Source organism: Malaclemys terrapin, chromosome 1, assembly GCF_027887155.1.
Source record: "Malaclemys terrapin pileata isolate rMalTer1 chromosome 1, rMalTer1.hap1, whole genome shotgun sequence".
Taxonomy (NCBI): domain Eukaryota; kingdom Metazoa; phylum Chordata; order Testudines; family Emydidae; genus Malaclemys; species Malaclemys terrapin.
The window spans coordinates 198,016,495-198,043,125 of record NC_071505.1 but is presented as its reverse complement, the minus strand read 5'-3'; the positions used below and the strand labels follow the sequence as shown (position 1 = coordinate 198,043,125).

General features: G+C 41.4%; 1 protein-coding gene across 1 annotated transcript; it reads right to left on the bottom strand.

The window, feature by feature from the left end:
* Positions 1-345: 345 nt before the first annotated feature.
* On the bottom strand, positions 346-26,441 carry PWP2 (PWP2 small subunit processome component). The gene is made up of 21 exons (XM_054005305.1): positions 26,325-26,441; positions 25,391-25,503; positions 23,633-23,727; positions 23,186-23,285; positions 22,190-22,333; positions 21,469-21,604; positions 20,799-21,019; positions 19,517-19,660; positions 17,753-17,823; positions 16,492-16,628; positions 14,947-15,095; positions 13,668-13,815; positions 11,973-12,123; positions 10,081-10,261; positions 8,660-8,807; positions 7,475-7,583; positions 6,531-6,596; positions 5,694-5,912; positions 3,779-3,929; positions 1,951-2,025; positions 346-1,789 (listed from the first exon to the last, which is right to left on the bottom strand). Exons 1-21 carry the CDS (start codon positions 26,340-26,342, stop codon positions 1,639-1,641), a joined length of 2,727 nt encoding a protein of 908 aa, XP_053861280.1. The 5' UTR covers positions 26,343-26,441; the 3' UTR covers positions 346-1,638.
* Between the last annotated feature and the right edge of the window lie 190 nt (positions 26,442-26,631).

The following is a 26,631-nucleotide window of genomic DNA, read 5'->3' as shown; positions in this document are numbered from 1 at the left end:
GGCCCGTAAAACCAGTGTTTGCACTTGATAAAATAAGAGTTTTTTTTTAAAAGAAGAAACAATCCAGAGTGCCATCACTGATGTGTGTTCCCAGCTCTTTCACTCTTTTAATACCTTTTATCTTTTTTTGACATCTTGCAACACAGGCAAGACATGGGGACTCCAAAAAAAAAAAAAAAAAAAGGGCAATAAAAACAGCAACGGTGAAAAGATTTTTTTATGATAAACAATCATTTAGGAAGAATGTAAAACACTACCCACCGTGGCCAGTGAAGTGAATAGAAATGACTTGTGTCCTGGATAACAGTGCAAGGAAGCAGTCATTCGCAAGAATAAGCATGGAAAAACAGTTTTACACTGGCATATTTATTTACTTCAATCACCAGAGTATACAGTAATATTTATTTTATACCGTTGAGTCATACAAACTGATTTTTTTTCTACATCTAAACATTTTTATGCACATTTTCTCTGTAACAGTTTTCAGTAACCTTTTTGCCAAGTGTTGCCACCAAAACAGAATTCAATAGAAGATCACTTGTGATTGATCCCCATCCGTAATCTGTGAGATATTCTTCACTAATAGAGATCTGTTAATGTATTGCATAAGAGACGTGCATGTTTTTTCCATACCCAGAATCTCAAAAAAGTAATTAACTGGTGCTCATGTTGACACACATTTAAAGCAACTGAGAGACCCAAACCTGCAGAATCTGACATCCTAATGAACCCTGGTTGTACTGTTAAAAAAAAAAATACAACAGCTGTCATGTTAAAACGAAAAAAAGAAAAGAGAAACAAACATTCAGATATTTAATGTTCTTCTGATTTGGTTACATAGTGGTATAAGTTGCATTCAACAGGCTGGAAATTTCTGGACATAAATCTTTACTGCAATACCCTTGATCATTAACCAATTAAATTCCTTGCAGATGCTGTCCTGCACAGAATCTTTGCTCACATATTTGTTCACACTATGGTATGACATTTATTCCAAATATTTTTCCTTTTTTGGGGTAATATTCAGCTTAAAGTTTGGATAATTTTAGAATTTATAAAATTATTATTTTATTAAATGCAACTAGGATAACATTTCGAAATGGAGTTGAGGTCAATATGCAACCCTCCAAATGTTTAATGAAAAGTGACACACACACACAAATGACTAAAAAAGAGTTTAATCCAGGGGCACAGAAATATTGTGACAGCAAAGACTTTAGAGAGTGACTTGCAATGCCTAAAATGCCTGTATATGTATATACATTTTATCAAAAATAAACGCACCAAACAATAATTTTACTTGCGCTTTTATCTTTTTTGACAGATGAACATAAGTATCTTCTTGTTTGAGTTCAGATACAAATCTAGCTGATCAGCTTCGTCCTCGCTCCCTCAGTTACGGGAAGAGGGAGGACATAAGCCATGTTTTAGGGACTGTATGGACTACACTTTAGCTATCCTAAATCGAACCAGCTTCTGTATCTTTGCAGATTACTCCAAGCCTATATCACAACATATACAAAATAAGCCACTATGAGGGCCACTTAATCTCAGTGAATACCACTGGCGCAAGTGATTGCTTCTGTAGGTCCCCAAAAAACAAAAAGAAATAGGAAAATTAAGGGAAAATAAGTTGTCCTATGAATGCGTGGTTGCTTCTTCCATAAGATAATCGCTGTTAGAATCCTCCAACTCCTCTTCACTCACTGATGTTTCTGCAGGACGTTTCATGCCCCGTTGTTGGGAAATGGCCAAAGCATATTTAATATTATAGCGATTCCACTCACAGCTGTAAAAACAAGTCACCAGAAGAAAAAAACGTTAAATGTTAGGTTCTGCTTCATCTAAGTACATCACACAAATTTTCCCTCTCAACATTCAATAGCCTTAAGCTTTTGTACAAGACTATGTTTTAAGTTTGAAAAAGACGTAAAGGACAGCAATACGTACAGTTTAGAAACATCTTCAAAGTGACGTTGGATGCTCTTCTGAAGGAACTGAATCATGGGCAGCAGCTTCCCTGACCTATAAAGGAGAAAGCAAGCAATTCACTGTGTAGCCTGTATTTACACATGGATTTCTAGAATCCCTTTTCAACATTATTCTTCAAAATTAAAAAAAGCCTGTTATATTGTTAGCTTGTTTTTACATATCTATGTTCTAAATCTAAAATATCACTGAATAAAAGCAAGTGACCTTGTAACTTTGTGCTGTGTCCACCAATAAACCTGTGTACAATTTTAGCTCCGTACAACATATGTATGCAATTTATCACTCATGTTGCTTCAGCTGAGCTAGTCAAATGCTTCTCCCTCCCAAGCACCAATGTAAAAGTCAGCCCCAGAAAATGTTCCATTCTGAGGTCCAATGGCAACTTTTCCAAGTTGATTCTCTTTGCTATCATGATAATGAAGTTGACTCAAGGTATAAATTCCAGAAAAGCAAGGCAGGAATTTGGCTTCACAAACTATCCACTGCTACTTTGTAACGAAACAAAAGAAAGAATCAGTCTTCCTTGCCATTTCGGATTCATTAAATGATGGCATGATGTGTGAATAACTACTCATTCTTCACCCCACAGCAGCAAGGAAAGGAATACATAATCGCTTCTTCCTCAGGTCTACGGTGACTCCCAAATAGTAGTTGAGAAGAGCTGTCAGATTTTTAATTTGCCCAGTGTCCTCATTCCAATTGCCCAAACACTCTAAAAGAAAGCTGGGCTGAATGTAACACTCATATCTTGTCTAATTGCCTGAAAGGAACTAGGCAGGAATGCAGAATACAGAAATCATTACACTGCTTTCCAAAAAACTAGGGCTGTCAAGTGATTAAAAAAATTAATCCCTATTAAGCATGAGATTAAAAAAAATTTAACTCCATTAGTCGCCGTTTTAATCGCACAATTAAACAATAATAGAATACCATTTATTTAAATATTTTTGTAGGTTTTCTATATTTTCAAATATAGGCTAGGGCAGGGGTTCTCAAACTGGGGGTCAGGACCCCTCAGGGGATTCTGAGGTTATTACATGGGGGGTCAGGAGTTGTCAGCCTCCACCCCAAACCCCGCTTTGCCTCCAGCATTTCTAATGGTGTTAAATATATTAAAAAGTATTTTTAATTTATTAGAGGGGGTCGCACTCAGAGGCTTGCTATGTGAAAGGGGTCACCAGTACAAAAGTTTGAGAACCACTGGACTAGGGGCTCTGGGCTTCAGTCTTCAGCGCCTCTCGGGGTGCAGGGTTCCATCCCGGCTCAGGGCTTCAGGCCCCCAATGCCTCCCTCCCCACCCAGAGGTATGCGAGTAATGTGTTAATTTTGTTTTCAGTTAATCGCAGGCGTTAACTGTGATTGACAGACTACAAAAAACATAAGCAAAGTCAGCATGCTTAGGTATGAAACACTGCCCAACTCGATGTCAATTGCATCAAATGTAAATAATTGTTTAAGAACAGTGTTCCCACAAGTCTTCTTACAGCTCTTTATAGCTTTATGCATTTATTAACTAAAGCTAGAAGTTCAAACAAAGTTCTACCTACAATCTAAGAGAGCCTCCTCTACAACTTTACTGCAGGAATCATGTTATGTCTCCCAAATACTCACATTTCAACCTATACTGGGGTCAATGGGAAGTCATAATAATCAAGTATTTGGGTTGTATGTTTCAATACAGAATCTGAAAGATAGTTGCTGGAAGCCTCTTAATTGTCTCACAAATATTTTAAACTTTAGCTTAAAATGTCCAATTTTCTGTGTTTTGATTTTCAAGTCCACTCACCTTGTTTTTAACTTCTGTCCGTGTAGCATCAGTAACCGCTGAGCCCAAGTAAGATAGAATTCCAAGTGATGAGATGTCTCCAAGGCAGAGGCTAGAAACTCCAGCACCTTTTCCACATACAGCTCTGGGAGCGATGAGCAGACAACATCAACTGTTTAAAAAAAACAACAACAACCCATCAAGCTTTCAACTGGAATAACTGGGTGGGAGGAAAGGGAAGGAAAATTGAGGAGTCTGAATTTTCTCATCATCCTTGTAAATGGATAATCCCTTTTTTGAATCGCCACAAGCCCTTGAACTCTCTGATACGTCACTGCAATGAGTTCCATGGCTTAAGTATAACAATTCTAAAATCCTCCCATTCCTCTCCGTCCCTATTGCAGGGGTGGCCAACTTGTGGTTCCGGAGCCACACGTGGCTCTTCAGAAGTTAATATGCGGCTCCTTATATAGGCACCGACTCCGGGGCTGGAGCTACAGGCACCAACTTTCCAATGTACCGGGGGTGCTCACTGCTCAACCCCTGGCTCAGCCACAAGCCCTTGCCCCCACTCCACCCCTTCCCCCCCTCCCCTGAGCCTGGCATTCCCTCACTCCTTCCCCCCCCCATCCAGAGCCTCCTGCGCACCACAAAACAGCTGGTCAGGAGGTGCGGGAAGGGAGCGGGAGGTGCAGATTGGCGGGGCTGCCGGTGGGCGGGAAGCGCTGGGAACGGGGGGAGGTGGCAGCTGATGGGGGGCTGCTGATGTATTACTTTGGCTCTTTGGCAATGTACATTGGTAAATTCTGGCTCGTCCTCTGGCTCAGGTTGGCCACCCCTGCCCTATTGCCAAAACCCTGGTTCACGGCATAGCTCTCCCCAACCTAGATTGGATTCTCTCCAGCATTCCTGACTCTCCCCTCAATCCAACATAAAACAGCTAAAATAGCCTTCCTCTTCTACCACTACCACATTCCTCCCCTACTACTTGCTTCCCTGAATTCCTTTCCTATCCCACGTATCTTTCTGCCTGAAATTCCAACTCCTCATCCTTAGCCCTCAGGCTTTGCCTCCTGCCTCCATTTCTGATCACTACCCATCCCAACCCCACACCCTGCTCAATCTTGTCACTTCCTCCCCTTCTTGCCTTTTTCTATGCTGCTCCCCACACCCGGAACAGTATCACTTTCCTGGTGTGCCAAGCAGCCTCTCTCCTACACCAACGCAAAAAATCTGCATCTTCTGACCACTGACTTCTGCACTCTATATTCTTCCTTCCTTGCCACATAAAAATATCAGCGCATAAGATTTATTTACTTTATGACATTTTTATTTGAACACGTTCAGTCTCCTGTTCCTATGTTTGTGAAGTTACATTTTAAGCTCTTTGGTTCAGGAAAATTATGTCCCCAAATAAGTGATGATTAATTAGCAGCATGTATGCACTGTAATGTATAATAGTAAAATGTGCCTTTTTTATTATATACAAGAAGAACAATGACATCTATAGCCATTTCTATTCAAACATCTGAAAGTACTTTGTGATTCAGGAATTAAGCCACACATGAGCCCTGTGAGGTGAACATTATCCCCATTTTACAGATATAAACCTGAGGAACAGAGGGGAGGTTAATTGACTTGTGCAAGGTCAAAAAGGAGAGTGGCAGAGAGGAAATAGAAATTAGATTTCTTGACTTTCAGCTGCAAGACTCTCTCCCCCTTCCTCTTTAGACATATCAGTACTGAAGTAGAAAGGACTAGTGTCCTGAATTAACACAACATTCCATAAACATGCAGTAGGCTTGCTGTAATATAAAATGTTTGGTAATAAAAGGAAGTTTAAGGGCTACACTCTGCCCTCAGACTTCATCTCAAAGGGGGTTACACATCTGGATCTCAAATTAGCTTAATTAAACTTTAGGGGAGCCCTGCTTACCTTCATTACACGGTACAGTCTCTATGACCTCCTGAATTAATTTCTTTTCATTCAGTCGGAAGGCCATGACGATGGCCATGGTGTACTCCTTCTGACTCAGCACTTTGCGCACACTGCTAGGTGTGATGTCAATGTCCAACTCAAATGGATCAAAGATTAGTCCGGAGTCTAGTGAGTAGATGAGAAGGCCTTCTGTGGTGGTCGCTGCCCAGCTTCGTCCTAAAAGAGAAATGGCAGTTGATATTTAAACACAACACACTTGTTTTTTTCTGGGGAGCGGTGATGAACAATGAAGACTGTTTCCCATGCTTGCTTAAAGTGATTTGGGAAGAGGAGGTCTCTCAATACTATAGATGGTTTTATTGATCAAACACTGTCTGTGAAAGGTGCCAGCTTGACAGCACTATGAACTTAAATCTTCTGGTTATCCAGAACATAGGAACAACGCAGGCAACAATATGCCCAATACACAACACTGTAACATGTTCTGGAGGGATCACCGCTATGGACAAGAAATCAGTCCCTCTGCAGAGAATGCCAATAAGGGGGCCAATAAGTGACAATATCAGCAACAGTGGTTTCTGCGAGGTGTTTTCTGTGACTGGACTGAGGCTACCAACTCATTTCACATAAGCCTCTGGAGAGCCACCAGAGGCATGAGAGTGTCTTTATATCACCCTAAATCTGGGGTGAATTTGAATTAATGACTCAGAAATTAGAGGCTCACATCTATCAGTTCTCATCCACTGCTCAGTCCTTCTGCAGGGGGTTGGGGGGGGTGGCCCCCACGGGAGACTCAACATTACTGATAAACTACATTTACTGTTAAACACCCACCAGTAGGAGAGAAACGGAGGCATGTCACTCTTATCTCTGGTTTAAAGTGCCGAGAACTCAAGTCACCTGAAACAAGAAATGAGAAGCAAGTCATCAACACATCCAACTAAATATTCACACTGTGGATACGAACCCTCACCCTGGAGTTACTGTCGCCGAATCAGCAGAAACACATCTGACAAAGGAACACTGAACCATTGTGTGACAGGTTCAGAACTGGTGGTATGGCGAGCATGATAGATATTGGTAAGGTGACAGATACCAACAGATCACTTAAAAAAATCCTGAGGTATCAGATTTCCTTTCGGCTCATAGGTTACTTTGCTATTTTCCTTATCATCCTGTTATTCTGATCTCAAACATGAGCAATACCAACGTGCCATGTACTACTTTGGACACGATGTTCATCAAACACTCAAATGTAATCAGTCATCTTGTATTACAATAGCCTCCAGAGGCCTCAACTGAGAACGGGGTCCCATTGTGCTAGGCGCTCCACAGAGGGGGGGGGAAGAGAGAGAGAGAGAGAGAGAGAGAGAGAGAGAGAGAGTCCCTGCCCCGAAGAGCTTCCAGTCACAAGACAGAAAGTGTAGGAGGAGAAACAGAGGGAAGAAAATGACTTGCCCAAAGTCATAAAGCAGGTCACTGGCAGAGCCAGGCACTGAACTCCAGTCTGAGTGCCAGCCTTATGCTCTACTCACTAGGCCACAGTGCATCTGTTTCCTATTACCTCTGTGAGAAAGTATTCAACAACAGGTCACCGATTATTACATCTGCACAATGTTTTCAAACTAGCTTTAACAATTTTGGCGGGGCGGTGGACATGTCTAATAGCATCACCCCTTGTCCATCCCACACTGACCCAGAGTTGAAGGTTTTTTTATCCCATGGAGCCAAGGGCAAAAAGTAGTGTTACTACCAGTGGGATTAAGAACTGAACTTACCTCTCTTTACACCTGGAAGAGCAATGGCAACACCATCCTCATCCCCAGCCCCATCATCAATCAGCGCCATGCTGCCAAATTCAGTCATTTTCCTACGATCCAAGTACTCCTGAAAAATATTCATATTCCATTTGCTACAATACTTCTCTCCAACATAACATGTTTCCCTGTATCTGAAGAATACATGTATAGCAGAGGTCCCCAAACTGTGGGGTGTTCCCCCCTAGGGAGGGCGCAGAGGAATGTTCAGGGGGCACGGCTACGCCCCGCCTCGGGGGGGGGGGGGGAAGAGGAGGGAACATGGGTAAGGAAGGGGAGCGCGATGTAAAAAGTTTGGGAACCTCTGATATATAGAGAGAGAGTTCTGAACAGGATTAACTGAGTAAATCACAAACATTTAACGGGCTAGCCCAGTCGCCTAATGGTTATTGCTTTGTACTTTCAGCCAAGAGTCTCCTCCAACTCCTGGAAGAAACTGAAGCTTGCAGTACGGTGGGATCAATGCTCAGCCATTGGCGAGGGAGGGAATGCCCCTCAGTTTACCTTACAACAACCTCTACTTGATTTAGGAGTGTTCATTAATGGGTTTCAAAGAAAGCCCAGGTCAGCCCTCCTCAGAGAGTGGCCATGACAATTCAAGGTAAGGAGAATAAGAAGTGGAGATCTAAGAGCTCCTAGCAAGAAGGGAAGAGTGATGAAAGATATTGCAATACTGTAGTTACTTTTAAATTAACTGAAAATGTTTGCATTTGACAATACTGTCAGATTACGTTCATAATTCTAACTTTTGTGCCCCCCCGTGCTGCATCCATTCTTTGGCACAAATATGTTGTTCACAAAGAAAATTATTCAGTACAAGATTGTCATTAATTTTAAAATCTCACACTCTTGAAATGCAATGTAATTGCAAATTGACTTTAACTATCATTCATTGTCAAGAAAACTGCATTTTCAAGACCAAGCACTTTGGCTGCTTTTGGGTTTCTTGTAGTCCAGTAGTTATGCAATTTTATTCTCTCTTTTGGTGTTTTCACCTGTGACTATCTCCTACTCAGTACCAACAAAAAGAACTCCCTCTTAAGTAATAAAATATTCCCAAGGCAAACCTCATTTATCAGACACTATACCAAAAACAAACACAGTCTTAAAAACAAACAAACAAAACAGACTGAGATAGTCAATTACCTCCATTGCATCTAAGGAAAGATTACATGAGATTTCAAATTTCTTCATAAGAATCTGTTCCTTCACATGATAAATACAGACAAACTTTGATAATCCTCCTGCCAGAATAGATTGGCCATCAGCTGAATAACACAGAGTAGTGAAAGATCTGAAAAAATATACAATGCATAATTTCACCCCTACTTCTGAGCTTTGAGCAAACATCCAACATCAATACAATGGAAAGACAATGAACCAAAGTTGCTATTGAATAAAAGAAAACCTTTCCTAGTTTAATCTTCCACAGTCATTAATTTAATGTGTTTAATGTACAGAATTGTTTTGCCATGACTGAATACTTCTCAAATTCTTTATTGTGAATTATCACAATGCGGAATTCAACAGATTTGTTGGTGTACTTCCCTACCTCACAGGGTGTTGTGAGGATTATTTAATGTTTGTACTACTCCACTTGTAATACAGCCATGTCACGTCAACGGCAAAACAATTCTCCCGGGCTTTTCCATCAAGCACACTTTTCTTTCCTCTCAGACATGCAATTTTGCAATCCCTCTGGGCTTGAACCTCCCTTAGAGGGAAAACAAACCAGCCTCTGCTTAACACCCCATCTGTACCATACACTCCTGCAATTCGGATTATGGGATGGATTTGCATCAACATAAGTGAGCAGTAAGCCATGTATGAGACAAATATCCACGACAAAAGATTTAGTTTCTTCCCCAAGGTCTTCATACCTGTCGTATCTGCAATTAAAATGATTCAGAAGAGCCCGAAAAAAAACTACTACTAAATGATTAGCTCTATTTCAAAGACAGCAGCTGACTGGTGTTCACAACTGAAAGTTATATATTTTTCGAAGAGTTATTGCCTCATTGTTTTGGGGTGAGGGGATGAGAGGAAAGATTTCTTATCAAAGGCATTCACATACCAGGCGTGCTCACTGTTTGTGAGATTTTTGGTAAAGTAGATTGTTATTAATGCATTGAAAAAGAATGTATACTGCCTGAATAATAAACCCAGCAGGATATCTCAGATTACATCTTCTGAAATGAATCACCTACGTACCAGCTACTCACAAACCTATAACCGTGTGTGCCTTTTACCGTCACTTCTAACTGATGCACAGCATGACATGAAAGATTTAATATGATATAAATGGATCAAGTTTAGGAGAAAGAACGGATGCTCAGGATTTGATGTATGAGTGACTCTGACCTATGATGAAGGTACCAGGGGGGAAAAAAGGTCTAGAATGAATGGACAGCACACGGAGTCAGAAGATATTTAAGTTATTAAAACTGAATCTCAGAATCAAGATATTCAGATGTCAGCTAAACTCTGAAACCCTCACATAAAGGTAAGAAGCAAGATTACTGAGGACAGTCAATTTCTTGTCATTGCTACAGGAATATTTTACGTACTTTGCCTTAGCAGATTGTTTGGCTGTTATTTTGTCCAACTCTTTTCTTCCCATCTGAAGGTCGTGTCTTCCTTCAATTGATCCGGTCTGCACTGCATTTTCATGATCCCAGAAAGTTATCTGTCCATCCAGGGCAGCAACCGCAAGCTCATTGCCATCAGGGCGGAAAGCAACAACAAGAACTGCAGAGAATTTGGTTGATGAATAAAAATGTACTTCAGTCTTAACACATTTTTTCTGGACTCTACTAAGCGAGATTTAGAATAAGAGGGCACACATTCACATTTTTATAACAAAACACAATGCTAAGCTGACTAAAAACCCAGGTAGCTAGCACCAAAGGCTTTTTGAGCTATTGACTGTTTCCAAATAATGTGAAACAGCAGCAATGAAAACTACAGTCTGAGATTGGCAAATAAAATGCTTACTCCTGAGGGAACTCTGCTCCAAATTTTTTTTTTTTTTAAATCTGCTCACAATATTTTAAAATGCTGAAAATTTTGTCAATAAATAAATGTGGAGGCTCCAGCGTGGCAGTGGGGAGCGCAGGCCACTGGCTGCACAAAGGTGGGAGATCACCTTGCAGCCTCTCCCCTCTCCCTCCCTAGGACACGGACTCGGCGGTGAGGCTGCACCTGACCCTGACAGAGCGCAAGGGCCAGGCCTGCCCCAGAGGTCTATGTCTGGTGGGGAGGGGTCAGGCTGCAGGGTGATCTTCCACCTTTGTGCAGCCAGTGGCCTATGCTCCACACTGCCAGGCTGGAGTCTCCACATTTATTTGACAAATAAAATTTGCAAAATTTTAAAACATTGTGAGCAGAATTTTTAATTTTTTGGTGCAGAATTCCCTCAGGAGTAGCAGGTGAAGCAACTCACCAAGGCTAGCAACCAGGTGTGGGCAGGCAGGCTCAACTCAGCAGAATCCAAGTGTGGAGGGACTTAGTGTAGGGGGGCAATCTGGGTGCAGGGAATCCAGATGCACAGGGGCTCATTGGGGGGCTCTGGGTACAGGGACAATGGAACTCTGCAGGGAGGTCCAGGCGAAATTGGTTGGGGCTCAGCGGGGGGTCCAGGTACTAGGGGAAAGGAACTTTCAGTACAGCTGGTTGGGGCTCATAAGGATGGGGGAAGTCTGAGTGAAGGGTGGTGGGGCTCGACTGGGGGTGGTCTGGATACAGAGGTGAGGCTCGGTGGAGGGGTCTGGGTATGGGGGTACTGGTGCACGTGGGTTGGGTGGACGTGGGAGCAGCTCCCCATACAGTGACCCCTCCCTACACAGCTGAGGAGTGATGGGGGCAAGAAGCAGGGGGGAGGGTGTGCAGAGCCGGAGGTTTCTCAGGGTGTCTGACCCAGCCGCTCCATGCAAGGGAAGTGTGCACCTCCCCCACCCTAGCCAGGACTAGCAGCTGAGCCCAGCTCAGGGTAGGAGCCATGGGCCAGGGCTCAACAGGGGGCTCTGGGTGCGGGGGGTGAGGATCAGTGTGGGGGGTCTGGGCCTGGGTGTGTCCAGATGCAGGGGGATTGGACGGATGTGGGGTGGACTGACCTGGCACCCGCTCGGGTGTCCCCACCCCCCGCAGTGATTTACCTCTCTGCTGGCTGCTCCAGGCACCCAAAACAACGCACCCATGCTGCTGGGGAGGGGTGCGTGACCGATCTTGCATCTTCCCTTTGCTTCCCCATCAGAAAGTCATTTTTCTGCGGGGAAGCAAAGAAATCTGCACGGGACATGAATTCTGCATGTGCGCAGTGGCACAGAATTTCCCCAGGAATAAATGTTGACTGATTGACCTCACCAACTACAGATATTCTCAATATATTTTTGATGGCATAACGCAGATCATACATAACTGCCTCTGTGTGACAGGTTAGATAGAATGAAATGAAATTTACCATCTGAGTTCAGTGTTAGTGTCTCCTTGGTTCTCCAGCTATCAAACATATCCCAGAGTCTGACCGTTTTATCCCAAGAGGCACTAGCTAAGATACTCTTCATTGGGTTAAAACACAGACTACTGATGGGACCTTCATGACCTGATAAGACCTAATGGAGTAAGAAAAAAATAATATGGAATAATTAAATGAAACTGAGTTCAACATATAATCATGTGGCAAAAACTGTGATTATGTCCACAGGCTGTGGATACCCTTACTACATATGTTTAGGAGCATATTATTTTTTCAATACAAGGGATGTTATGCAGGTACATTCCTGTGTACAGAGATGGGAAAAGACTTCCTTTGGATCTTAAAGAACAGGAAATAGAAACTAGGTAACAGAATTCCGTAGTACTCGCTATTTTGTTTCCTCTGGTAAGACGATCAACTTAGAATTCAGGAATATAATGGATTTTTTTTAAATGTATAACTAACTAGCCAAAGGAATTGATAAGTAGATCATTTCTCCAGAGATTAAGGCTGGCCTACTGCTGAAACCATTTCACAATTTGCTGTTTTCCGAATCAAAGTCCCTGTTGCAATTCTGATTAAAAGGTAAGTAATTAAAAAAAAAAAAAAAAAAAAAATACTCTACGAGCACATCTGTGGTTTCACATTTACATTCATTCCAATTAGGAAAAGAAATTCATTTCACTTTCTTTTTTTAAACCCCCAACTGCAGAAACAGGTGTTTGAAAAAGAGGCAATACTGGAGTACAGGACTTCCACACACTTCTCCCCCAACAAAATTCATCTGCTATCCTTACTGACCCCCTGCGCTCAGTAAGCTATTCCGCGGTCAGTCAACCGGGTTTTTTCACCTAGTTTGCTTTCGCATTAGTGTGGATGTCTAAGGCGTGGCCATACCCTTGTCCAGTATGCAAGTGGAAGCCATGGAGGTGGTGAACATGGCCCTTCAGAGTCATGTCTTTCCTTAAGTAACAAACCCTTGAGAAAAATCCAGAATTCTTAAGCCACAGTGCGGAATTTAACCCCAAACTTTTTCATGAAAACCACAAGCTCTTCACTTCTATTGCTCCCAGCCTGCCATGAGCAGAGTATGGTCCAGCTCTACACTGTAACAAGAACATCCTCAGGCTGTGTTCTAGTCTTAAGATTCTTCCTACAACGTCTACGTCATAATGAAGTGGACAACACAGGCTGAGTTCTTGTCCCAAGAGGTGATAGCGGGCATGGAGAGGAGAGGGTTTCTCAACTGCTAGTGTTGTGTTCAGTCTAACCCTCTGCAAGGTACCACACTTTAATGTAGTCAGTCTATACTCTTTCTGGCTGTATACATCTTCCCTCTTTCCCTTCAATAAGAAGTCATTTATGCACTAGCTGTGCTCACTCGGCAGCTAGAAAGGTCCAGTAGACCTTTCCTAGGTTGCTCTTAGTCAGCCACTCAAGAATGCTGAAAACTAACCCGTTCCCCACAGACACAAATGTAGCATAGTCCAGAGATACCAAATTATAGATTGCCGGGAGGGAGGGGGGAGAAGGCGGCTAATGTGAGTTTATACATATAGCTGCATCTCCTCCACAACACATAACCCTCAGACAGGGTTAACTAACCTAAAAGATACTTAACATAAGCACAGTGCTTTCTATGTTAATAGTGAGTGTTCTAGAACAATCTCAGTTCCTTACATCTAACAGTCTGCCACTCTGCATTGACCAGACAAATATGTCAAACGAGTCCTGGGAACCAGCTGAAATAATCTCACCACTGGAGTCCACTGCTAAGCAAGAGAACTGGGCTGGTCGTGGAGAAGTGAAGGTACGGAAATTGCGATATCTGTTGTAAACAATATGCAAACATGATTTTAAAAATATATATTTGTATATGTCTAAACAATTAAAAAGCATTAAGAATAGATTACAAAAATTAAAGTATTTCACATTTTAATATTTTATATATTTTTAAAAATAGCATTTTAAACCAAGAAGTGTAAGAATTTAAATCTGGAGTACACTTTGCAAAGCTACTACATACAGAAATTAAAATAGACATCCAAAAAAAAGACATTTTTGCTCAGCCAGTGGAGTTACGTCTGACTTGCTCAATAGGAATGAGTTCAAGACTGACTCAGGGACACTGGACAATTTGTGAAGATGCTATTTTTTAATCTCCAAAAAATATTCATGTTCATCTTTGAAGATGCTTGTTCTTTTTTTAAATATACTTATGTCTATTATGTGAATGATGGAGTAGCTCACATGTGTCCCTATACACACCCTCTGCTGAAAGATCGGCAACAGCTATGCCCATATGTTTTATTAGTTTCCTTTACTGAGTGAGCTAGTGGAGATGTTCCTTTAGACACATGCCTTTATCAGTTAACTGACTTTTGAAGCCAGAGATCATGGCTTCTCTTACTGAACTGTCAGCCTCTAGGTAACAATTGTGGTGGCCAAATCACTGCACCTAGATCCAGTCTCAGACAGAGTCTCTTATGCACAGAAGGCTATTTGAGGCACAAGGATAAAGGAACAACAGCCCATAATTGTGTAGTGTTGACACGGCCTATGGAAATACTTGTTTTCTTTGTATTCAAAGATGCTTGATGATGCAAAAAATACAGACGAATCAAGCTTTAAAAAAACATCAGAAATGATACGTTCCAGATGCAGAATGAGGATCTAAAACAATTCAATATTTCATCTCTCCATCAACAACCAGGCAAGCTGGCTAGCCAATTCAGACTCCCTACCCTACTGCTTCACAATAACTGTTTTCACTTATTAGCCAAAATCTGATAAACTCACTTTAAACCTATAAAACAGCACTAAGATTTGAAGAGTGAGAAGGTTTTATGACTGCTGGGGACTGTGGTTGGCAGTATTTAGAGACTAGGAATGAAAACACAAGATCCTGATAACCTTTGGACAAAACTGGGTGATGCACTGAGGCTTAAAGAGGATTTACCTGTGAAGATCAAAGGCTCGCACTGTTCCATCCAGGGAAGCACTCAGAATGACATAACCGGTGGAGGTAAAAGTTACAGCAGAGATGCTGCTGGTATGCTCCGTAAAAGTGACAAAGCAGAAGCTGCTACTGGTGTTCCAAACTTTCACCTGCAAAAGAAGTAAGAAAAGCCCTCTAAGAACTCCTGTATCATAAACTCACATCCCAACGCTCCAGCATAGCTTCATTATTTCTTCTAATTGAAAGCACAATTCTGCATGCCTTACTCACTCAGACAGCACTCCCAATTCAGCCAGTGGGAGTTCTGTTTGGGAGCGAGGAATGCAGGATCAGGCCTTTTATTTGTAAAATCTCAGTGAAACACACATGCAAGGTGAAAGTCTGATTAAAGCTGTTTGAGAACTTTCCATTGGAATGATTTTCGGACACAGGATTCATTTTACACAAAAACTAATTTTTCCACAGATTTCAATTTTGCAGGAAAATTTCAAATTTCTGTTGGAAAAATGTTCACAGCTCCATGGCTTCCCTGTTCTCCAACAGGGGGAGAGTTCCCTGGCCTAGGAGCCTCAGCTCCAGGGTAAGCCCAGGCTGCAGGCAGTGTAAGAAAAGATCAAATCAAATTGTCATTTTGACTTTTTCTAAACAAAATTTCAGAACTCCCATTCTGTGGGAAATTTGATTTTTCATTATGTTTCAGAATTAATTTTCTCATTTTTCAAGTTTCATAATTTCCGATAGTACATGAATTCCCATTTCCAGTCAGCTCTAAATTTGATTGGCAGCGGTGGGGGTATTTTTCTTTCCCAGCCCCAAATTTCAGAGTGGGAGAAAATGTATCTATTTCAGATATATAAACTGTTAAGTCTCCAGACCATAATTAGAAAAGACAAATGGCCCATTTCAAAATCCAAAGCCTGGCTCTCTCTCTAATCTACAGCTTCAATACAAGTCTCAACTAAGAGACACTTCCATTTTTCTTTTAAACAGAAACTATTTGCAATGGTACATTTGAAAAAATTTTGTTTAGGAATCACATCTAATTATAAAACTCATTTTGGATTTATTCTGAGGCTGGTACACCCCGACTGTTAGAATGGCTTGGTGGGTGTTTCAGAATTTTGGATAACTGAGGGTCGTCTGTACTGGTACACCATTAATCCACCATCTATGCTTGCGTGTTAATGTGGATAGGTATTAGGGACACTACTGTCAAGCCCACAATTTGGCCACGCTTTTTCTTTATGCTGCATTGTATCTGCAACTGTTCCAAATCAAATTCTTAACTGCTAGAAACTGTAAGTAATACAAGCAGCAGAGCCCACAAGAACATCCCTATAATAACAAACCAGAATGTAGAGGCAGCGGGAAAGAAAATTGCTTCCTAAACACACTTATAGGCATTGTGGCCAAAAACATGATTTTTAAGATGATGAAAAAAATGATTTGTCAGTTACAGTAACAATGCTCTCTATAGTGTATTCAAATTTGTACCGCTCACTACACTTTTGCAAGCCAAGAGTTTTAAATAACTGACTGACTTACTTTCCCATCATCCCCGCCAGTAACTAAATATTGTCCATCTGGAGAATATGCCAATGAGACCATACTGTTGAAATGGCCCTGCTGCTTCAGCACGTAAGACTCACTTTGCCATTCCCACACCAGCAGCTGACCCAGACCTGTAAACATAATGGAGGAGAGGATACATATGTAATTCTGATTCAGTGACGTATACAGGCTACATACAATACTTGCATACAACATCCTTCCCATTTATAAAAAATAATGGGCATACAGATAACTTGTGTTATGTAAACATCAACCATAATAGAATTCAAGGTGTCTGATTATTTCAAAGTCAAGGCGACAGACTTTCTGTAAACATCAGCAGTTGTTACTTGACTTAGCATTCTTATTGCTATGCCAAGCCAATACTACTGCCGCTGTCATTGGCAGAAGACAGATGTGTCCTGATGAGCAGCCAAAAAAAGATAGAGGAAAACCATTAAAAAAAAAAAAATCACTAGAAAGAGAATAAAATAAAATAAAAATAAAACACACACAAGCTTGAAATTGGTCTTTCATGTGAAATTTTTTTTTAATCTTCCCTTTTTAAGTGAATCCAAACTATATCTCAACATTAATGAAACACAGGAGATCTAATGTCTACCAAAAGCAGCCGATCTAATGTTTCTATTGGTCTGGCCAAAGGGTTACTGCATGGAATATCGAATGGCTTTCGCTCAATCCCATGGGCTCGAGAAGGGTTCTAAGTGAGATACATCTGTTTAGAGAGGGGAAGGGTTCAGCTTGCATGGCAGTTGGTTATGGACTAGATTTGCAGCTCAGAGTTGGAGGAGGTTAGCTGGTGCATCCATCCAGCCATAACTTATGGCGAAGGAAGAATTTATATCAGTAAAGAGAGATGCACGCAGGAAAAAAGGTAACCCAGAATGAAGGTAAACTATAACCTATGTTCAGGCTCGTGCCATAGTGTACTCCCGTTAGAAGGAGGATGGTCTTATCAGTCAGGAACTGGACTGGGAATCAAGAGATTTAGGTTCTATTCCAAGATCTGCCACAGACTTCATGACTTCAGGCAAACCACTTAATCTACGTACTTCAGTTTTCTCATCTGTGAAATATTATTTCAACTACATCAGAGGGATTTTATAAGGACAAAATCATGGGCCTATAAAACAACAAACGAAACTTAAAAATGTGGGGGTCAGGCAGAACAAAGAACTCACACCTGCAGACTTGCAACATATTGCCCTAGAAAGGCACCCCTTGAACTACAAACCTGAACATCCAAAAGCAATCCAGTCACCAGTGCAGTTGATAGAAATAGTGGCAATCCTCTGGTCTGAAATACTAAGTGAAAAATGCCAAGAAATACGTAAGTTGAGGATACAGAATAAACGAACAATGTAATTTGAGAAACTGTGTTTTGATTTCCTCTATTCAAACAAGTTCTTTGATTTTCACATTCCTATGAAATCAGAAATAATTAACACATCATATCCTCTAATAAATGTAAAGGAAACCAGCAAAAATACCCTGCTTAGACAGCACTGGCATAAGTTAGGCCAGCCCAGGGTTTTGGATCAAGAACATATGGAGTCACTTTCACAGCAATGCAAAAGGTGCAATGAGAGTTTCATATTTAATTCTATGTTAAACTGAAAATGCATCACGTATTTGGATCACGAGAGCCAACGTTCCCATTAGCACAAGAGGACAAATTCCATTGTAGTCACTGGAGTTGGGTCCGCTTATACTAGTGGCAAATTTGATCCTAAGAGTCAAGGAAGCAGTAGCTAAAAGTGTTCTCTGACCCCACTCAATATACAGGACACAGCCAACTATGTCCCAATACATGCTCATCACTGTGGTAATTGAGTGTATCAGAGAGCCATAGGTATCATAGTCCCAGTAATACAAATCCAGGGACTGGGCTAGCAGAAACATACAGTATTTCTTCCTTCCCAATATTTGTGCACATTACTCTCATCTGTCAACTCTTTCCCATTTAATGTCTGCACAACATTCTGAAGACGTAAAATGCTATACAAGTATTACGTATTATTTAAAGCCTAGGAGTGTAAATATATTTTAATACAAAATGACCTGTAATTGAATCAATACACTCTCCCTAACCCCATCCAATTTTATTTTTTTAAACGAGTGTGGATTTGAAGTAATTTGTACAGAAATTTTGTATGTGGTTTTTAAAATGTGTTAAATATATTTCACCACAGACAAAAAACACTGCCACGGTGCTTAAATGCAAATCAGTTTTACAAATTTCCACCATTTCAATTCTAGAAACTTCAATTAATCAAAGGATAGATAGCCCTGAGCTAACTGTGGGAAGCTGTAATTTCTTCAGATACTTTTCAGACTTCTTATGGGATAGAAGGAACAAAAATATAGTCCAGGGTAAAGAGTATAAATTTGTATTAAAAAAAAAAAGCAACTATAAACTCCAGCAAGGGGCTACTTAGCGGGACAAGATTAAAATTTGCCATATTCTAGAAAGATCTACTTTGTGGTAAATGGAAATTGTGCATTCATTCTTTACACATCCTCTTTTTAAGTTTAACACACCACGCTACATAGCAACCATCAAAATATAATAATAATATTCATCTGGTATATATCTTTTTTTGTCTTGAAAGCACTTTACAAACACTATTTATTAATACCCTTGTGGGGTAAGTAATTAAGTAGTATTCTCATTTTCTACAAACAGAAATTGACACAGCAGTTCAGTGACTTGCTCAAAACTATAAAGAGGGTCTGCAAGGCTGGGATTAGAACTCAGGAGTTCCTGGTTCAAATCATGCCCCTCTTTAATACAGCAATGAAGTGGAATTAAATGTTTTTAGTTAATCTGTCTGAGATTAATGCTCCTATTCAAATCAGTGTGGCTTCAGAATTCCAACTCATGACTGAAATGCCAATTACAATACCCAGTGAACTGTTCAAGACTTTCACGCCATGACATTCATCCTTCAGTATTAGGCACAATGACCCGCTCTAGGGCTTGTACAATTAAACTAACCTTAAGGAATGGATAAGGTTGAACTCTGGAAGCTCATGTAGGTGAAAAATTCCAGAAGCAAAACCAGTGACCAGAAGGTGCATTTTCTTGTGATAAGCTGCAGATGTCAGGTTATTAAAATCTCCTTCTTTGTTGAAAAAGTACCTATATGCCAAAGAAAATACACCAAAAAAGCAATGTGAAGATGAATGACAGGTGTACTTTTGCAATGACAATTCAACATAAGGCAAGTATTTTGATGGTGGTACCACAACAAACTAAAACACAGCAGTTCTCCGAACTGCTTATGATTTACATTTTGCCTTATTCCTCTAGCTGAACCACTCCTCCTACCATGGACACTAATTTACAGCGGTTATACTAACATAATTTAACAGAAGTTGCATACGACTATACATAATGAAAGACACTTAAGGTTAAGCTAAGAGGAATTAAACTGTGAATTTTCCTTTGGTCACCTAACGCCAACATCTGTGGTTTCTATAAATTAAGTGGTTATCCCTGTATTCTTTAAGATGATTCTAAATGAGTAATTGAAGCACTGGAATCATAAACCGGGTACTCTTGGTACTGAGGTTTATATTTCTGTAACTGTAGCTCTTACGGTGTTGTATTTGATGGCATTCTCAGGGTCAAATAAATGTCTCTTTGAATGTTATCCAACAACTGCATATTCCATTTAAAGTTTCTTTATACTCTAGGACTATGCACTCCAGATTGTGTTTCACAAGTCTCATTTGAAAATGTGGCACTCCTTCAGAAAGATAACCCAAACTGCTGATGTCATCGTAAAGATACCTATCTTCTACAGAGATTAATGTCACTGAGCCAAAATTCAGTATTTTGATGTCAACCCATCTTTCCCTCACAGAAATGTAGCTCCACAATAGCAGAAACTAAACGTCTATCAGTGCCACTGCAAGATGGTGTACACTGGACCTCATTACATTTCCGATATTTTTAACTTTAAACTATTAATTTTGAAGGTAATCTTTTGTGTCATCATAAAACAAGAACACTGATTTAATCCTTGAAGGAAAATCTTCTATTTACTCACCAATTGCATAAATCACTATTCACATGCTCAGGGTATGACAGAAATGGGTTTTATTGAAGGCAACTATAATAGAGTTTAATGACTGAAAGCTGGGTAGGGATGTCCACTAGCTTCAAGTAAGACAGAGTATATTAATGTAAAGTGAATAGAGCCCATTGCAATGAATCCCAGCTATGTCTGTTATATCTATCTATATATCCCTGTTATCGTTGGAAGATCACCTACTTTGCAGCACGTGAATATTTCACTTTATCTCTCCTTTCTTTTTCATTGGCTTTTCCATGAATCTCCTCACCCTTGGGCTCTTCAATAAACTCTTCACCCAGGTCTTCTATTGATTCATTCTTATCTTCTGCTCTGTCTTTGGGAGGCCTGGGCTTCAGACCATCCAAGTCTGTATCACATTGCCACACACACAGGGCCCCATCCTGGCTAATTGTGTACAGCTGGAGTATAAACACACATACATATATTATGAACATCATACAGCCCTAGGGTTCCATAATCTGCTGAATTAAACAGCATATCAACCCACCAAAAAACTGGATTAGGGAGTGGCAATACTTACTCGATAACTAAGGTTATAACCATCTTCCACTATCAAGAATTATCTTAGTGACCCTATACATTTGTCTTAGAAAATTCATTTATCATGAAAATTATAAGATTTACTCTGAAGACAGAGAAAAACGTTTTGGAAAAGTCTAAAGACAATTTGGCAAATCGTCTTTGAATTACAGGATATTAAATAACAGGTATTTTCCATCGGTGATTTCTATGAACACTTCATTGGAATACCAGTGCAATAGAAATTCGGTATGGTTATCTACAGATGGAAAAATGCTGGGTCAATTTTAATATGAACATTAAATAAGCAATGTGCTTTTTTACATACATCTAGACTATTCTCTTCAAAAAAGCAGGCTACGATTGCATCTTTATGCCCTCCCAGAGAGTAATAGATCAGGTTAACCCATCGCTCAGCTCCAAACACCCATGTTGACATATCCTTGCTACCGATTGCAAAACACCTACAAAAGAAAATAAAGGGGAAGTCAGATCAGAGCATGGGTTCACAAACTTTTCCACTCTGTGGACCCCATTTTAACAGAGAGGTACAGACATTCAACATGTGATTCATACTGGACAGATGTTCCCACTAAAAACTGGTACTCTTAGCAGGGATGTCAAGGACTGAATAGGCAGAGAGAGTCAACTACACTCACTCCATAAGAGTCATTCCCTCCATGGGGAGATGGAGACACATTTTAAGGGATGGTTGTACCCTACTGCTGCCCAAGATGTACTATATTCTATGGATATGTACTCAGGCAGCTTTAAAAAAAAAAAAACGCACATTAATTGTGCATAAATTTCAGAACAGAGTGAGAAATTGAGAAATCAAAGGGAGCTTTCAAAGCCAATGAAAGACTTGAGAATTTGGAGACTGGACTACAGCACACATACACAAATGAAATTTTTATTGGAGCAAATTTTCTGGATCCAACACATACACTATCCTTAATAATAATAATAATGAACTCCAAATTAACAATAAAGTGGGATTTGAAAGGGAGCAAGGAGCACAAGTCCCATGGACTTTTGTAACTACTTACTTGGAATCATCAGTCCAGTCAATGCATGTTGTTTCATCGTATGGACCATAGTAAGTTTTGTCCAGAACAAAGGCATTAAATTCTCGTTTCTTCCCAGGGGCATGGTACATAAGAGCAACATTGTCCTTTGTGATCACGAATTTCCTATCACACAGAAAATGGAGAGCAAAATTATACACAAAACTGCAGGAGCAACCAGTCCTTCCGTGCCAGAAACAAGAATAATACAACAAAACAAAATAATATTAGAAAGGGATATTTCTTGTGTGATGAAAGGATATATATGTACTATTTCTACGCTGGTAGAGTAAAAACAAAATCCTGGCATGTAAAATACATCACCTGCGGATACAGTACCCTCCACTCCATCAAATGTGTGTATATGTATAAATACCGTCTGTGTGTTACTCCCAGAAAGAAAAGTTTTCATTAAAATCAATTAAGATTTCTCAAGAAAAACAAACCCTTAAAAGCAAGGAAATGTCCATAGTCAAGATATCCTTTTTCAACAAACCTTAACCCCCACCTTTTAACCACTTTCATGGACATATATATAGAGAGGCAGAGTAAGTCCCATATACCTCCAACATCACTCAAGATCCTACAATGCAAAACCTTGACTTCAACCTCCGCAGCATCAACATGTGCATCTCTTAGGCACCTGTACACCAATGAACTTGAATTTTCCAATGGGGAAGTGCATTATGAAGTCAGAGTAAAGTTTCTGAAATAGTCCCCTACCACAGGGAATGAATATCCTGGAAAAGGGTAAGGGTGGGAAGCTTGACTACCTCCCTCCCTCGCTCCTCCTTCACCCCAGCCCCCACACTCCAGTCTACAGAAACTGATCCTGTTCAAATATTCATTGATTACCCCCCCCCCCCCCCCCCCCGCTTCCAACATCATGGATTAAGAAATTGTATTCCTTGGCTGGTCTGTTTTTAATCAGTTCATTACCTACACTTTAAAGTTTTTGTTTTTTAAGTTCCTGTTTACCTGCCATCTGGGGAAAAGCAGACACAGCGCACTGGCTTCTGAAAATGGAACTGATGTATCACAGATTTACCAATCAAACTGACAAGCAAGGCAGCTCCCTCTGGAAGGAAGGAAGGAAAAGGATCACTGAAACAGTTTGACACTCTGAAGAAACTATAGGTACATAGATTTTTTTTTTAAGCCAGACATCTTTTTCGGGGGTGGGGCTTTTCAATGTAACACCATTTTAAAATATTAACATAGTAAATCTGAACAAAATTAAAGAAGCCACATTCTGGTTCAACAACAACTTTGAAAATTCTGAGGAAGAAATATACGTTTTCAGAATGTAGGTTTAGTCAAATGTGGCTAGTTATGGGTAAATATTATCATATTTAATAGAATGGATTGTCTTCTGTAAACTGTAGTTCTCTGACACACCTTTAAGAACAAAAAAACACCAAATACCTTCATCAACTAATATGGCAAGACTTCCATCTGGAGAGAGCCCCACACATGTGATATTGTGCCGTGTTGCCAATGGTAATGTTTCTGACTTATTACTGGAGGAAAAAAAAAACCAATAAAACAACATTAACCACAATGGTGTAAGAGTGGTCTAATGACTTTGTAATATACTAATGCTTTTCATTTTCAGAGGAGTAGGGCTTGATTTCTAGTGCAGGGTCAGCATGGACTGGGAGTGGTGTGGAAACAGGGTGCATAACCCCTGAGATTACTTCATGCTGCTCAACATCTGCCCTGTAGATGAATAAGAAGTGGTGCTGAATGGAATACTGCCTAGTAGCCAGCAGCATGATGGCCACAATGCAGACCTTTAAAGATAGGAAGGTTAAAAATAGATCAGGGACACCAAGACTCCCACTTCCCACAGAGTAAAATAAACAAAAAACCACACAACAGAACTGCACGGGGTACCATACCATATCAAATGCATACTGATACTATTGATCTTCTTTACTCATTGTTTTAAAATACTTTCATTTGTACAACTACTCTTCTCATTGATCCATGCATATGAATAGAGCCCTGCAAATATCCGCATCCGGGGACCATGTTTGCAGATGGATGTGGATCCAAATTTTACAATAGAGCCCTGCAAATCTGCAGATATCCACTTTATATCCACAGATCATGTTTGTGGATCGGATGCAGATACAAATTTTGTATCAGTGTAGAGCTTTACACATGAAATATGCATTCTCTGATATCTCCTGTCACCCTATTATATAGGCTTCACTTTTTTTTTTTTTTTTTACTTTTGAAACTACTGTAAGAGAGTGGCAGTGTTTGAGAATGCTAGTCATTTTTTATTCCAGACACCTCTGTATCAGGAAGATTGTTCCCGTCTCTCTCACCTAGATACTTTTTATTTGAGAAGAGTACTATACACACTTTTATTCTGGACGCCTGCAGTGCCTGTACACGAAGCAAAATCTTTTGCCTCCTTCTCAGTGATTAACTTGCCAAACACTAATTCTGTTCTATTCAGTTCTCATACTATCATCTATTGAGCTCCTTATATAGCCCTCATCTGTGTGCCTTCCAGTCTTTAATGGATTTTAAAACACCACAAGGAAATAGGGAAAACTCCTATTTTACAGAGGCACAGGTTGATTTAGTGAAGGGGGGGGCAACCTTTCAGAAGTGGTGTGCCGACTCTTCATTTATTCACTCTAATTTAAAGTTTTGCGTGCCAGTCATATATTTTAATGTTTTTAGAAGGTCTCTTTCTATAAGTCCATAATATATAACTGAACTATTGTTGTATGTAAAGTAAATAAGGCTTTTAAAATGTTTAAGGAAGCTTTATTTAAAATTAAATTAAAATGACCAGTGGCCAGGACCCCAGCAGTGTGAGTGCCACTGAAAATCAGCTTGCACCATACACCTGCCATAGGTTGCCTACCCGACTTACTGACTTGCTCAAAGAAGCAGATCAGTGGTTGAGCCAAGAATTGAACCTAGGTCCCCCAAATCTTAGTACAGTATCCTACTCTGACCTAGACTAGAACAGCTTTCCTACCATTTATCCCATTCCCATCACTATGGTCATATCCAAACACTTCACTATCCAGCATCTCCAGCCCCAGTTAAGTGTCAGCCTTTCAGGAGCTAAAATGAAGATATGTGGTTTATACATAGCCCATCTGGACTATCACACCAGTTAGCAGAAAAGGCACTGTGCAAGCCCAGGTCACTTACTTTTTCAGGTCAAAGACGGTGATTCTGTTCCCGACGGGGCTGATGACGCAGTTACCATCTGGGGTGAAATGTAGGTTCCCACGCCGATAAACAGTGCCCAGCAAGTTAGAGAACTTGGGAGAGAAAGGAGAGGTGCTCTTACTGGGGGCTTAACAGGAAGGAGCATCCCAGGGAAAGGATGCTGAAGGGTCAGGGTGGGGTGGTGACAATCCCCTAGGGGGAGCTCAATGTGCTGGAGGGGCAGGCAGGGGTTCAGAGAGGTAAAGAAGGAACAGTTATTAAGTGCTCAGAGCAGGGTGTGTGGGGAGCCTTGGGGTAGTCCAGGCAGAATGTAGAGAGATCCATGCAACAAGGGATGCGTTGTTCCCGGGGACTCTGCAGGGAACACAGGGTAGGTGGTGTATGGGAGGGCAATACAGGGAGAATTCATGGGAGGATACCACGGATTAAGGATATTTGAGGGGGCAGTCTTGTGGCTCTGCAGGGAGCACAGGGTGGGATGTGTATGGGGGCCAGTGAATGGGGGGATCCCAGGGACTCAGGGTGTGTGTGTCGGGGCGGTCCTTGTGGCTCTGCAGGGAGCACAGGGTGGGATGTGTATGGGGGCCAGTGAATGGGGGGATCCCAGGGACTCAGGGTGTGTGTGTCGGGGCGGTCCTTGTGGCTCTGCAGGGAGCACAGGGTGGGATGTGTATGGGGGCCAGTGAATGGGGGGATCCCAGGGACTCAGGGTGTGTGTGTCGGGGCGGTCCTTGGGGCTCTGCAGGGAGCACAGGGTGGGATGCGCAGGGGGAGCAGGGCGGGGGACCCACGGGCGGTTCCCAGGAACTCAGGGCAGGGTCCCAGGCGGCGGGGGGGGGAAGGCGGCACAGAGAAGAACGCCCGGGGGGGCGGGGCTCGGGCTGTGCCGGTGGCACGCGCGCCACCCCCTTACCCTGTAAGCGAACTTCATCCCCGCGACGGGGCTCGCGCTGGCGCCTGCTGCTCCGCGTCTCCCTGCACATGGAAAGCGCGTGCGGCCTCGTTGTCTCCTCGCGCCGCGGGCTCCCTCACTTCCGGGTCACTCACGGAGGCGGCCAGCCCCACAAGCGCCCCCTGGCGTGCGGGAGGGAAAAGGCACCACAGATCCGGGGAGCAGCCCTACGCATGCGCTTTCGGGCGTGCGCGCAGCGGGCGGGGGTGGGCTGGTTTCTGCTCGTTTTAGGGACTGGAAGGCGCCTGCGCGTTTCGTGTTAAGGCGC